Source organism: Chionomys nivalis, chromosome 11 (genome assembly GCF_950005125.1).
Source record: "Chionomys nivalis chromosome 11, mChiNiv1.1, whole genome shotgun sequence".
Taxonomy (NCBI): Eukaryota; Metazoa; Chordata; class Mammalia; order Rodentia; family Cricetidae; genus Chionomys; species Chionomys nivalis.
The window spans coordinates 21954325-21967898 of record NC_080096.1 but is presented as its reverse complement, the minus strand read 5'-3'; the positions used below and the strand labels follow the sequence as shown (position 1 = coordinate 21967898).

The 13574-nt window shown below is 44.9% G+C and overlaps 1 protein-coding gene across 1 annotated transcript in view; it reads left to right on the top strand.

Annotated features, from left to right (window-relative positions):
• The window catches only part of Snrnp40 (small nuclear ribonucleoprotein U5 subunit 40), a 35105-nt gene extending 23910 nt beyond the window's left edge, over nt 1–11195 (top strand). The window contains exons 7-10 of the mRNA XM_057784551.1: nt 2118–2200; nt 3397–3458; nt 8413–8516; nt 9983–11195. Coding sequence (XP_057640534.1) covers nt 2118–2200; nt 3397–3458; nt 8413–8516; nt 9983–10032 — 299 coding nt within the window. The 3' untranslated portion in view covers nt 10033–11195. The remainder of the gene's footprint in view (nt 1–2117; nt 2201–3396; nt 3459–8412; nt 8517–9982) is intronic.
• Nucleotides 11196–13574: the final 2379 nt, after the last annotated feature.

Below are 13574 nucleotides of genomic sequence, written 5' to 3'. Positions count from 1 at the left end.
TACATATTCAAGGTCAGCCTGGGCTACACAAGACTGTATCAAAAAAAAAAAAAAAAGCTGATGTTTTTGTTGTTGTTTTTCTTAATTTTACAGAACAGGAAGCCAAGACATAATCTCATTTTAACCTGGCATTACCATTACAAAATTAGATTCAGAGTTTCTGTTTTCCGAGGCAAGAATGTGTGGTAGAACACTCACCTGGCATATGTGAGAGCCTGGATTAAATCCCCAGGACCTTAGGATGGGGACAGTGTTCATATGTCCTGAGGTTGGGGACAGTATTATATGTCCTGGGGTTGGGGACAGTGTTGTGTGTTGTAGGAGGCCACTTGTTCATTTCCTGGATGCTCAACCCTGAAATAATCACACAGAAACCATATTATTTGCAATACTGTTTAACCAATAGCTTAAGCATATTTCTGGCTAACTCATATCTTAAATTAACCCATCTCCATTAATCTGTGTATCACCATGAGGCTGTGGCTTATCGGGTAAAGTTCCTGTGTCTGTCTCCAACAAGACTACGTGGCTCTCTCTGACTCCGCCTCCTTTCTCCCAGCATTCAGTTTAGTTTTTCCTGCCTACCTCTGTTCTACCCTGCTATAGGTCAAAGCAGTTTCTTTATTAACCAATGGTAATCACAGCATACAGAGGGGACTCCCACATGAGTTGTGTGTCCTGGGGTTAGGGGACAGTGTTGTGTGCCCTGTGGATGGGGATGTTCCTATATCCTGGAGATGGACATGTGGATATCATGAGGAGAGTATCGTGTGTCCTGATTCTCATCGTAGAGGTTTCTTGCTATATTATTCAAGTTTAGACTGTCAGAGTACCCGTCAAGTTTAAGTAAAGGTTGAGTCTTTGCAGATGTGCATCACAGCCGTCAGTGGTGTTTAGATTCTTATGAGTGGGGAGATGGCTCAGTTAATAAACGACATATGTAAAATCCAGACATCTGTGACCCTAGGACTGGAGCTCACTGGCCAATCGGTGAGTGCTAGTGAACCCCGTTTCAAAAAATAAGGTAAAAACTGAGCATGGTAATTCATACTTTTAATCCCAGCATTTGAGAAGCAGAGGCAGGGTGATCTCTGGGAGTTCAAAATCAGCCTAATTAATCTACATAGAGAGTCCCAGACCCAGGAAGGCTATAAAATGAGACCCTGTCTCAAAAAAGAAAGAAAGGGAAGGAGGCAGGCAGGCAGGCAGGCAATTGAGAAAAAGGTTAGCCACTAGTATCCAAGCATGAATGCACACTAAGCATGCACTCACATTGCATACACACACACACAAAAAAAATTAATTTATTTAATGTATATGAATGTTTTGCCTGTGTGTATATATGTATGCACTGTACATGCCGGTGCCCTCAGGGGCATTGGCTCTCCTGGAACTGGGTTACAGGTGGTTGGTTGTGAGTCACCATGTGGGTTCTGGGAACTGATCCCAGGTCCTCTGTAAGAACTTGTGCTCTTAACCGCTAAGCCATCTCTCAAGCCTCCAAAAAAATTTTATATTAAACAAAATCATTGTCATATTGAGACTTTGCTGGATGTGATTCTGAATTGGCAGAGGAATCATTTGGAAAATGTTTTTTTATTTTATATGCTTTATGGTCTGTCTCACTCTCCCCCTAAAACTGCATGTGGGGTGTGTGTGTGAAAGGCAGGCAAACACAGGAAGATTTAACTACATCGTTGCAATTTCTATGTCCTTGGCTCTCCGTCCTCTGTGCCCTTAGCTTAATGAGGAGGGTGATCATTCGTGACCCCACTGGAAGAATGAAAGAGCCTTATCTGCCGGGTAGTGGTGGCGCATGCCTTTAACCCCAGCACTTGGGAGGCAGAGGCCAGTGGATCTCAGTGAGTTCAAAGCCAAAGCCAATATGGTCTACAGAGTGAGTTGCCAGACAGTCAGGGCTGTTAAACAGAAAAATCCTGTCTCCAAAAAAAAAAAAAAAAAAAAAAAAAAAGGAAGAAGTCGAAAAGAGCCTTAGCAGTTAGTATTGTGTCATGTTGGACCTCCTTAACCAGGAAACAGTATTTGTTACTGACATGGAAGCTGCTGGCTTGTAGTTATGTTTGTTGTTGCTTGATTCTCTTGGGTTTGCTTTGTAGTGCGTGTCTGGGATGTCCGGCCCTTTGCTCCCAAAGAAAGATGTGTGAAGATATTTCAAGGAAATGTGCACAACTTTGAGAAGGTGAGTGGTACCTGCCACGGGGTTGGTACCTGTCCATTTGCTCTGAAGAAACATTTATTTAGTGATGCTAAAGGGTGAAGAGTGAAGTCTGGTAACCATCATCATCGAAGCTGCCCTCTCTCCTGCCTCAGTGTCCCTGTGCTCTTCCAGGAGCAGGCTCTGCATCTGCCTCAAAGTTCTCACCAAAGGCAGCTCTAGTGTGTGTTGGAGAAGGCAGCCACGGGGATGGATCACACTGGGGCCTGTCCTCATTCGTAGGACTTGTGACTTCAATGCCTCCCTCCCTAACAGGGCATCCTGACCTTTTATTCCTTAGGAATCTCAACCCTGTAAATCAGTGTCTGTGGACCCCCGACTCCCATTGCTGTTACCAGATACCTGCTGTTGGAGCCGTGGGTCCATACCTATTCCCCTTGTAATCACGACAGCCTGAGTCCAAGAGAATTTTTCTCAAATCCTCAAGTATCTGATCAGCTCTTTTGGAAGCTGCTTTTTTTTTTTTTTATCATTGAGTTTCTTAAAAGAGATTAATGATTTTCTTTTGAGAGTTTACTGAGATTGTTTTACCCTATAAATCTTATTTTTGTTGGGTTTGGGTTTTTTGTTCTTCAAGATAAAGCAAAAGAATTAAAAAAAAAAGATAAAATTTTAAAATGTTTTAATGAGGATCAAGATAAGTGGAGCAAAGGGAGCCTTTTTTAAAGAGATCAATTTTTGTTGCCAGGTTTGTTCTTAATAACTGTAGGTTAAGCATTTCTGCGTCTAGTTTTTTGTGTGTATAAAATTACAAAGCAGGCTGGAGAATTGACTCAGCAGTTAAGAGCACTGGTTGCTCTTGCAGAGGTTGCAGAGGACCAAGGCCTGACTCCCAGCAACCGCCTGGCAGCTCACAGTTGTCTGTAACTCCAGTCCCAGGAGATGTGATGCCCTCTTTCTGGCTTTCTCAGTGACCAGGCATACCTCAGGCATACCTGCAGACCAAACACTTGAGATAATACACATAGAATAATGAGATAAGTATTTAAAGAAGAATAAGTAAAATTACAAAACATGCTGTTCTGAGCAGGAATATATTAGCTGATATTCGTTCAGGGGAGACACTCAAAGCCTAGTAGAAAATTTAAAGTCAGTTGACTCCTAGTATAGCAAGAGGAGTTTGGCCTATTAACTGTCTTGTACATCCCTGCTCCTTACAGAACCTCCTGCGGTGTTCTTGGTCACCTGATGGAAGCAAGATAGCTGCTGGCTCAGCGGACAGGTAAGGGCTCCTGGAGTAAGGGAGAGAGTGATGTGGCTATTCAGGTCTCACATTTATTTTTTTAAAAATTTATTTATTATGTATACAATGTTCTATCTGTGTGTATGCCTGCAGGCCAGAAGAGGGCACCAGATCTCATTACAGATGGTTGTGAGCCACCATGTGGTTGCTGGGAATTGAACTCAGGACCTTTGGAAGAGCAGGCAATGCTCTTAACCGCTGAGCCATCTCTCCAGCCCCCAGGTCTCGCATTTAATGTGTGGATGTGAAGACAACAGGCGTTTTTATCCATGTGACTAAGGGGTGCCCTGTAAAACACAGCATCCGCTCTACTCTCTACGGTATTACTCCTGTAGCGCCCATGCTACAGTTCAGTACACAAGCTGGGAATTGGGCCTAGAGATTTAAAAACACACAGACAGACAGAAAGAGACATGGACACGGGTCATCCTTGATACAAGAAAGCCAACTCAGGGGCAGCTTATATAGTGCTCTGGCCACACGCCTTTGTGTCAGCCCAGCATTTGGTCATAGCTGCCAGTACAGACGATGATTTAGAGCCAGATCTGGGCTCAGTGGAAAGTGCCAGCATTGCTAATCAAAATGGGCTGATGTTTCCGCCAAATTAATAAACCAGGGCTTTCTTATGTGTGAATTTAAACTGGTTCAGGGCCTTATGTTGTGAATGAGGGAGAGAAGGGAGAGAATTCACCATCAGATGCTGTTGTTTTTATTTTCCCTGGTGATGTGTACTTGGGAGGAAATCAGGTAGAGTAGGGAATCTGAGGGCCAAGGACAGTGGGCTTGTGGAGACTCTGGAGCCTCGTGGTAGAGGCGTGAGGCGTGTGAGCAGGGTTCTTCCCTAGCTCGTAGCTTTCAGCACAGTTTAGGATCCCCTATGGAGACATGCTTAAAAACATTTTTTGGTCTTGTTTTTTCAGAATGTGATCTCCATATGTAGCTCTTACTGTCTTGGAATTTACTCTGTAGACCAAGTCTACTCTGTAGATTTGAACTCACAAAGATGCATCTGCCTCCCAAGTACTTGAGTTTAAAGCACCACTAGACCTGCCTGACCTGGCTTATGTTTGGCTTTTTTTTTGCTTTTTTGTGTTTTTTGTTTTGGTTTGGTTTTTTGTTTTGTATTTTTTGTTTTTCGAGATGGAGTTTCTCTGTAGCTTTGTTGCCTGTCCTGGAACTAGCTCTTGTAGAGCAGGCTGGTCTCGAATTTACAGAGATCCGCCTGCCTCTGCCTCCCGAGTGCTGGGATTAAAGGTGTGCACCACCACCGCCCGGCTTGGATTTTTTGTTTGTTTGTTTGTTTGTTTTTGTTTCTGAAGACAAGGTTTCTCTGTAGCTTTGGAGCCTGTTTTGGAACTCACTCTGTAGACCAGGCTGGCCTCAAACTCACAGAGATTCACCGGCCTCTGCCTCCCCATTGCTGGTATTAAAGGCGTGTGCCACCACTGCCCGGCCATGCTTGGAAATTTTTTTTTTTTTTTTAAGATTTATTTATTTATTTATGTGGTATCCTGCCGGTAGGCCAGAAGAATGACTAGATCTCAATATAGATGGTTGTGAGCCACCATGTGGTTGCTGGGAATTGAACTCAGGACCTCTGGAAGAGCAGTCAGTGCTCTTAACCACTGAGCCATCTCTCCAGCCCCATGCTTGGAAATTTTTAAGTCCTTTTTTCTCCCAATCTAGTTTAATGTCAGGAAAACTGGACAATTATTCAGGGTGTTTGGGGCAAGTGGATAGCTAAGGGATAGAGTGCTGTATTAATGGTTTGAGTCTCAGAGGTTTAAAAAGCTACCCTGAAGAGTCTCAGAGATTTTCTGTTATTAAGACAAAGAAAACTACCCCCTGGCAGTGGGCAAAGAGATGTCTCCCTGGTGGTGTTGTCCCACATCAGCCAGGGCAGAACAGGTAGCAGTCCCTTGTTCATCCTAACTAGATGCCTGACTTGGTGGCCAAAGCTGTTTCATGCCTAAGGCACATTAAAAAAACAAAACAGACACACAGAAACTTAGGAAATAGTCGAAGGAGCCTTGTGTGGTGCTTGCCTGTAACCCAGCACTCAGGAGACTAATCCAGGGCCAGAATTTGAGACTGTCCTGGAGAGTATAGTGAGACTCTGTCTTTTTAAAACAAAAGTACAAGAAGTTTGCATTCTCACAGAGTGGAAAGCATTCTTAGTATTTTTTTATCATTTTCTGTAGAGACGGTATGTTTCCCCTTATAATTGTATCATTTTTAAATTGTTTTAGATTTATTTATCTTTTTTGAAAGATTTTTAAAGCATTTATCTAGCCATATCTACCTATATGGGTGTCTTGCCTTCATGAATGTCTGTGGACCACTGGTATGTCGGTGCCTGTAGAAACTAGAAGAGGATATTGGATTCCCTGAATCCTTAATTAGAGATGGTTGTAAGCCACCATCTGGGTGCTAAGAATCAAGCCCTAGTCCTCTAGAAGAGCAGCCTGTGTTCCTAGCCACTGACCCACATCTCTTCAGCCCCTAATTGTGTCTTTGTTTTGTTTTTTGAGACATGGTTTCTCTGTGTAGCTCTGGCTGTCCTGGAACTCTCTTTGTAGACCAGGCTGACCTGGAACGCAGAAAGAGCCACCTGCCTTTGCCTCTGCCTCCCAAATGCTAGGATTAAAGGGATGATGAGCCACAGTGCCCAACACACATTTTCCATTTTACAGTGTCCTCTCATTCCCCTTCCTTCTCACCATTCCTTACATGAGGATGCTTGGCTTGGTCAGAAGCAAGGCCTATCCCCTCTGTTGGACTGGGCAGGATTTCACAGTCCACCTCGACAGTTAGCCTGAAGTAAGCAAGCAAGCAGTTCTATTACATAAGTAACCTGGTTTCTACCAAATGTTGACATGCCCAAATGTGGAGAGGACAAGGAACCCTCTAAATTTAGCATGTAATTGGCATCCATGAAGAGTGAGGCCTTAAAGTAAACCCTTGGAGATCCAGGCTTCTGCCGGCTCGTGTGTACTTGAGAGATAATATCCACCTCAGAAACCCACTTTCCAGCTGAGTCTGGCTTTGGCAGATTTCCCCTTTCTGCCTACAGATAGATCACTTCCTTGTGTGCACTTAACCCTCCACAGCCCTGTTCAGACACTAGCCAGGCTGCTGATTTCACGTGACTCTAGCTTTATAACACATGTACTCATAATAACAACAGCAGTCATTAGTTCTGTGTGCCAGATACTTTGCATATATTCTTATTTTTGTCAATAAGCTATAAATTCACTTTTTCTCCATCACTATAAAAGAAAAAGGAAGGAGTTGTGTTGAATTATTATGATTTGAGAAATAAACAAGCTAGCTAAAAGATAAAACAGTTATATATTTATTGTAAGGGACAAACTCATGAAATAGGAACAAGAAATCCAAGCTCAGATATGCTGCAAGGGAACCGCACAGAGAGGGTGCACCTGGGGTATGCCCTTTTTCTCCAGATCCCAGAAAGCCACACCCTAACTTGGTCCCTCCTCTTAAAGTTAATTGGTTGACAGAGATTCCCCATCACAGTTGTCTGATTACTTAGCTAGTGAATCTGCCCTGGAGCTCATCCCGGCTTCTCTGATTCCGGTGCTGTCAGCCTTCCACTCTGCCCCTTGGTAGGCATGGGGGACAGTGGTTTGTGCATGACAGAAAAGAGGGCATGAGCACCGGCTAAGAGACAGAGAAGGGTAGGGTTTCTGCCTCTTGTCTAGAACAATTTACTGTAGCCAAGGATGGCTTTGAATTCCTTGTCTTCCTATCTGCTCCTCCCAAGCACTGGGTCTATAGGTGTGCGCCAATATGCCCAACTACTCAAGAGCTTTTACTCATTTGCTCTGGAGCCTAGACTATGAGGGTGTGAGGTGTAATTAATAAACCTTGTTTGTTTGCTTAGAGGGTAGATGTAGTGCCTGCACTCGGGACGGTACGTGAGCCGGGAACCAGGCTGGAGACTTAAAAACACATGCACACAGACAGACAGAGACTTGGGGACATGGTTCATCCTTGATACAAGAATGCCCACTTTAGCCAGGCAGTGGTGGCGCACACCTTTAATCCCAGCACTTGGGAGGCCGAGACAGGCGGATCTCTGTGAGTTCGAGGCCAGCCTGGTCTACAAGCGCTAATTCCAGGTCAGGCTCCAAAGCAAAAAAACAAAACAAAACAAATCCATTTTATTGTGCTCAGGGGCAACTTCTATAGGGCTCTGGCCACGCCCCAGCTCTTGATATCTTTCAGCTGCAGACTCATCAGAACCCACTCCCCTGCCATCAGGGTCTCGTGTTCAGAGCAGCTGCAGGCTACTCAGAGCAGAGGAAAACAAGTTCTTTACAAGAGATTCGGGGCCTGGTGGTCCGTAGTCCCCAACAGGTAGTGGGTCTGGAACATCTCACAGCATATTCTGGGCTGGCCTCCCTATTCCCATGGCAGGGTTGCAAGTATACATACCGTGCCTAGCTTGTGTGGGTCTTAGAGTAAGAGTATACCTAGGTTTGTGCCTTTCCCCTGACTCTGTGTTTGCAGCCTATTACGAGCAAGCTGTACCAGTAACATGGATATGTTTATGTTTCTATAATTTCAGGATTTGGTTGGTTTTTTGTTTTGTTTTGTTTTTTTTTTTTTTTGTTTTTTGTTTTTTTGTTTTTCAAGACAGGGTTTCTCTGTGGCTTTGGAGCCTGTCCTGGAACTAGCTCTTGTAGACCAGGCTGGTCTCGAACTCACAGAGATCCGCCTGCCTCTGCCTCCCAAGTGCTGGGGATTTGGTTGGTTTTAAGCCACCAGATACTCTTTATTTACTTGGTACAGTCCTAGTTTCTAAAACCCAGAGTATAGTTCAATAAACAAACATTCCCGTTTCACTTCAAGACCCAGTGTCCTCCCCGACTTCTAAGGGATCTGCACTTGTCGTTATGGCCCCTTGCAGGTTTGTGTACGTGTGGGACACCACGAGCAGGAGAATCCTGTATAAGCTGCCTGGCCATGCTGGCTCCATCAATGAAGTGGCGTTCCACCCTGAAGAGCCTATCAGTGAGTCCACATCTGCCCTGACTGCTCCAGAGGAGAAAGCAACCTCTCCCTGGGACTTGAGGGACAGGGGCAGGCAGGGCTATTGTGTGAATCCAGTGCTAATTTGGGTTTTGAGGTATTTTGGTGTGGGGTCTTTCAGGGGTTTGGGGTTTTTTGTTTTTTTGTGGGGAGTTGGGTTTTTTGTAGTTCTTTTTTTGTTGTTGTTGTTATTTTGGTTTGGTCTGGTGTTTTTGTTTTTGGGGTGGGGAGCTGGCCGTAAGAGAAGGCAGTTGTCAGCATAAAGGGGGATGCCAGTGCTAAAGCAACCTAGGGTTTTCTTATTACACTAAGATTCAGATGAAATTGGAAACGCCTCCAGCCTCCAAACAGTTTTCTCTGTGTAGTCCTGGCTATCCTGGAGCACTGTAAACCAGGCTGGCCTCGAACTCAGAGATCTAGCTGCCTCTGCCTTCTAAGGGCTGGGATTAAAGGTGTGCTCTACCACCACCAGGCAAAACTAAAAGTCTGTTTTCTCCAGCTAGGATCTTAGTGTGTAGCTTTGGCTTGGCTAGTGTTCATTGTGTATCCCCTGCTGATCTCACACTTGAAGGAATCTTCCTACCTGAGCCTCCCAAATACTGGGCTCTTCAGAGGAACCCAGCACATAAATCACAGGAAGAGATCTCAGGGAGAGTCAATATGAAACAGTAGCAGTATTGCAGTTTATTTCAGAAAAGTTTACTCTGCATTTAAGTGGGGTGCTAACAGAAAGGCCTAAAGGGAATGCAGGCGTCTTCAGGGGGATTGCTGCCATCTATAGGTCAGTCTTGGAATTGCAGTCCTACATGGTGGTTGGCATCAGTTCTCACCTCCGAGAAGGCTGGCTAAAAGACTGAGTTCTTTTGACAATTCTCAGTTCAGATTTTCTCCATAATTTACTCTCTTGGAGTGGCAGGGACTGTAGACAAGAATGACTTATGAATGTTTAGATTAAAATTATGATAAATTTGATTATTAAGCTTTAAATTTAAAGAACATGTTACCTTTCTCCAGGAGTATATATAGATTTAAAAAAAAAACAAGCAGAAGCATATTGACTGAGTGGGTGGACACTTGTAATCCCACCCCTGGGTGGGTAGAAGCAGGAGGATTCTAGAGGTTTACGGCTAGCCAGTCTATATCACAAGCTCTAGGTCAGCCCAGTGAATAAAGAGACTGAGAACCTTGTCTGAGAAAGCCCCAGCCCCAAAAACATGCGCACACACCTGCACCTGTGTGTGTGTGACTTAGAAGAGCCTGAGGTTCCCATAGCGTAGCCATCCTTCTTGGATTGAAAAGCCAGGCTGCAATTTCCTGTGTGTGTGTTTAGGAGAATTCAAGCTAAATCCAATTGCTCTTACATGTCACAATTGTCTCTTGACACAGGGCCCTTGAGCTCCAAGGGTTCCCAAGCCTTCACTTCTCCTGTCTTGTTCTTTTTCCCTCAGTTCTCTCAGCATCCAGTGACAAGAGGCTGTATATGGGTGAGATTCAGTGAAGATGTGGGATGGAAGGCTCCCCGGCTGTGTGACCTGAGGCTCATACTACATTATGGCCAGAGTCATATGGTGTCCAAGCTGACCTGCCTTCAGATGACCGTCACTAGCAAGCAGCTGGAGGTGATGGCCGTACTCCAGCAACCATTTGTACCCCATTTACAGAACAGCTGTGGCCTCTGGTACCACCTGCCACATTTCAGGGATTGGTTTCTTTTTTTTAAAAAAAAAAAGAAAAAAAAAGATTTCTTCAGAAGGACAAACATTGGTTTGAGGTCTCCTGTTTTTTAACCTATGCTGGAGACAGGGAACGTCAGTTGAAATTTGTTGAATTTGTTTTCTGTCTATTTTAAATTGAGTAACTGGCTTGTATGATATTTTTCTTTCTTGTTTGAGTCATTTTGTATTAAAAATCCAAACAGATAACCTTTTTACAAGAACTTTGTGGCTTAGATTTCTTATTTCTTGCTGTCTTTTCTCTGAGGCTTGATTGCTGTAAGTCAGAGGGAGTATATGGCCGGTAGATACGATCCATCTGCTCTTCAGTGACTCTATTTTCTTGGAGTCCCCCCCTTCTGTTTAGGTTTCCTCACTGTTGTGAAAATAACAAGGTGTAATTATCAGTAGCAGATACTTTCCTGTAATTACAGCAGAGCTTCCAGAAGGTGATGAATGAGGTCCAGAGGGGCCTGGCCCTGGGTCTGTCTACTCTGCCTCCTGCCCAAAGCCCTTTCCTTAGCGGCAGTCCTGTGCTCGGGGCTCCTGGGGAACCAGAGCTGTGGCAGCCCCAGTCGGGGCCCCTGGCCAGGATGCAGCTTCATGAGCAGCCCAAGTGGGAGATGGGTGTTTCCCTAGGCTTTGACCGTGGCATTTATGATCCTGTTTACCTGTCTGACTTTGCTGATCTGACAGGGATGTTGAGAAACGCTGTCGTGTGCCTTCTACTAGGACAGGTTCCTCCCTGCCTTGGCTCTCTGGTTGACTGTGTCCAGCACACAGACAGGCACTAATGAATCCATCTGCTCCAAGGAAATAGAATGTATATTTTTTTAACCTTCTATCTCTAAGCAAAAGTCTTCTTATCTTTAATAATTCTGGGCATGTTTGGCTTAGACTTTGGGCTCATGAACTTCATATTTCTCATAAGTCAAAGAAGATGCTGCCGTGGGTTTAGAACATAGTCATTCAACACCACCAAGCCCTGTTATGTGACAGGCAAAGTCATCATTGCTGAGGACAGAGACGGGAAAGATCTTGTCCTTGCCATCATGAGAAGTGCACAAACCAGTAGAAAATATTGATGGAAATAAACTACTTTTTTTTTAGCTGAACACATGCCCGAGATTTATTTAACTTATTAATGAAGAAGCCAGCAGGATAGTAAAGCTCTCAGAGCAATTACTTTTAATACAGTGAATGAAGTTTGAGTAAAGCACACTGGAAACACAGGGGGAAGCGATTTATCGTGCCTGTGAGAGAACAAAGAAGCATCCTGGATGCTGTGGTTATGCTTGCGTATGGACAGCAAACGAGGGCTGTCTAAAACCAGACACAAACCTGAGGGGGTGGGGGTGTCTCAGGAGCCAGAGAAATGTGCTTGGAGACAGGCAGCCAAATCCCCATAGCATGGAAACTTCAGGTACTTGAGCCTGTAGAGTGAAGTCCCCCAAGGTGTGTTTCACAGACTTCACATACTGAGTTTAAAGAATCCCGTCGTCTGATATATTTGGGAAAGATGGAGGGGCGGTAAACAACATGAACCTGGTTTCATTACTTTGAGCCTTTACCATTCAGAGTACTGTGTACTGTGCTGTCTACTGTGCTATCAGGACAGGGCACACAACTGTAATCCTAGCCCTTGGAATCCAGAGACAGGACATCCTCTGCTACATAGCTAGTTGGAGGCCAGCTTGAGTTCGGGTGCTAGAAACGGAATAAAAATCCAGATGCAGTGGGACTCATTTATAATCCCAAACACTGGCACACCGAGATGAGAGCTGGGGATGGGGACTGTCCAGACGCTCACAGGCCAACTGGCCTGAACCCACACAGTGTGACAGACACGAAAAACCCTGCCTCACAACGGTAACAAAGTGGAAGAAAGGAACTCACTATGCAGGGGCATATGTCTCGGAAGGGAATGGTGGCTCTCATCTGGCCGAGCACTAATTAATTACCTATATGGCTATAATGACCTTCTCCAGGAAAAACATGGTCCCGAATGCCTTCATCCTGATCTTCATTCCTCAGAAATCACAAGTAGCTTTTTTTTTTTAAATAATTTGTTTTTATTTTACATGCACCAGTGTTTTGCTTGCGTGTATGTTTGCGCAAGGGTGTTGGATCCCCTGGAACTATGGATAGGTGTGAGCTGCCATGTGGATGCCGGGATTGAACCTGGGTCCTCTGGAAGAGCAGCCAGTGCTCATAACCACTGATCCACCTCTCCAGCCTACAACTAGCTTTTTAATACCCCTTTTTAAATGTGATTTTTTTTTTAAAAAAGATTTCTTGTGTATAGTGTTCTGCCTGTGTGTGTACTTGCAGACCAGAAGAGGGCACCAGATCTCATTACAGATGGTTGTGAGCCACCAAGTGTTTGCTGGGAATTGAACTCGGGACCTCTGAAAGAGCAGGCAGTGCTCTTAACCTTTGAGCCATCTCTCCAGGCCTTTAATTTTTAGTCTATGTGTATGTGTCTGTTTATATGTATGTGCATCACGTGCATGCAGTATCCACAAAGGCCAGAGGAGGGCATCGGATCCTGGAGAGCTGTAGTTACAGGTAGTTGTGAGGTACCTGGTGTGGGTGATGGGATCCGAACTCAGGTCTTCTGAAAAGACAGCAAATGCTGTTAGCCGCAGTGGCATCCTCCAGCCCTCTTTAACCCTTATTAACACCAGATCCACATGCCTCAGTCCAGCCCCTTCTCCTCACCTCACTGTGTGTTTGTAAGCGTGGTGTGTATGTGTGGGAACCTGTGCCATGTCACGTGTGAACGGGACAGGTTAGTGGAGTTGATTGCATCCACCTTTCCATGGGTCACCACGATGCACATGTGGAGGTCAGAGAGTAAGCTGGAGTTGGCTCTCTGGCCATGTGGATCCCTTGGGTCGAACCGCAATTGTCAGGCTTACCAATGCCTATCCCCATGGAGCCATGTCACCAGCCTCTGGCACTGCACTCTCAAAGGCCTCCCAGTCCCTTGAAGAGTCGGTGGTGACTGAAGGGTGTTTCCCTCAGCCCCTTCAGTCCTTCCTAGTTCTTACGGGGCTGAGTAGGAGCCATTAGCAGGAAATGGCCGTACCACTTAGGATTGAACAGAACAGAAGCCCTAGCCTGGGAATAAAGATTTAAGCATAAAACATCTCCAGGGGGTGAAAATTGTCTTCTCACTTTGGGAAAGATAGATTGCTCCCGAATGAGTAATGGCATCTCTGGCTTTCAGTTAATTTCCCTTTATGACTTCAGTCTCGGGCACTTAATACTGTGGGCACTTAAAGCCAAACTTCTTTTTCACTGGGTGGCTTTTTGTGAGCTGAAT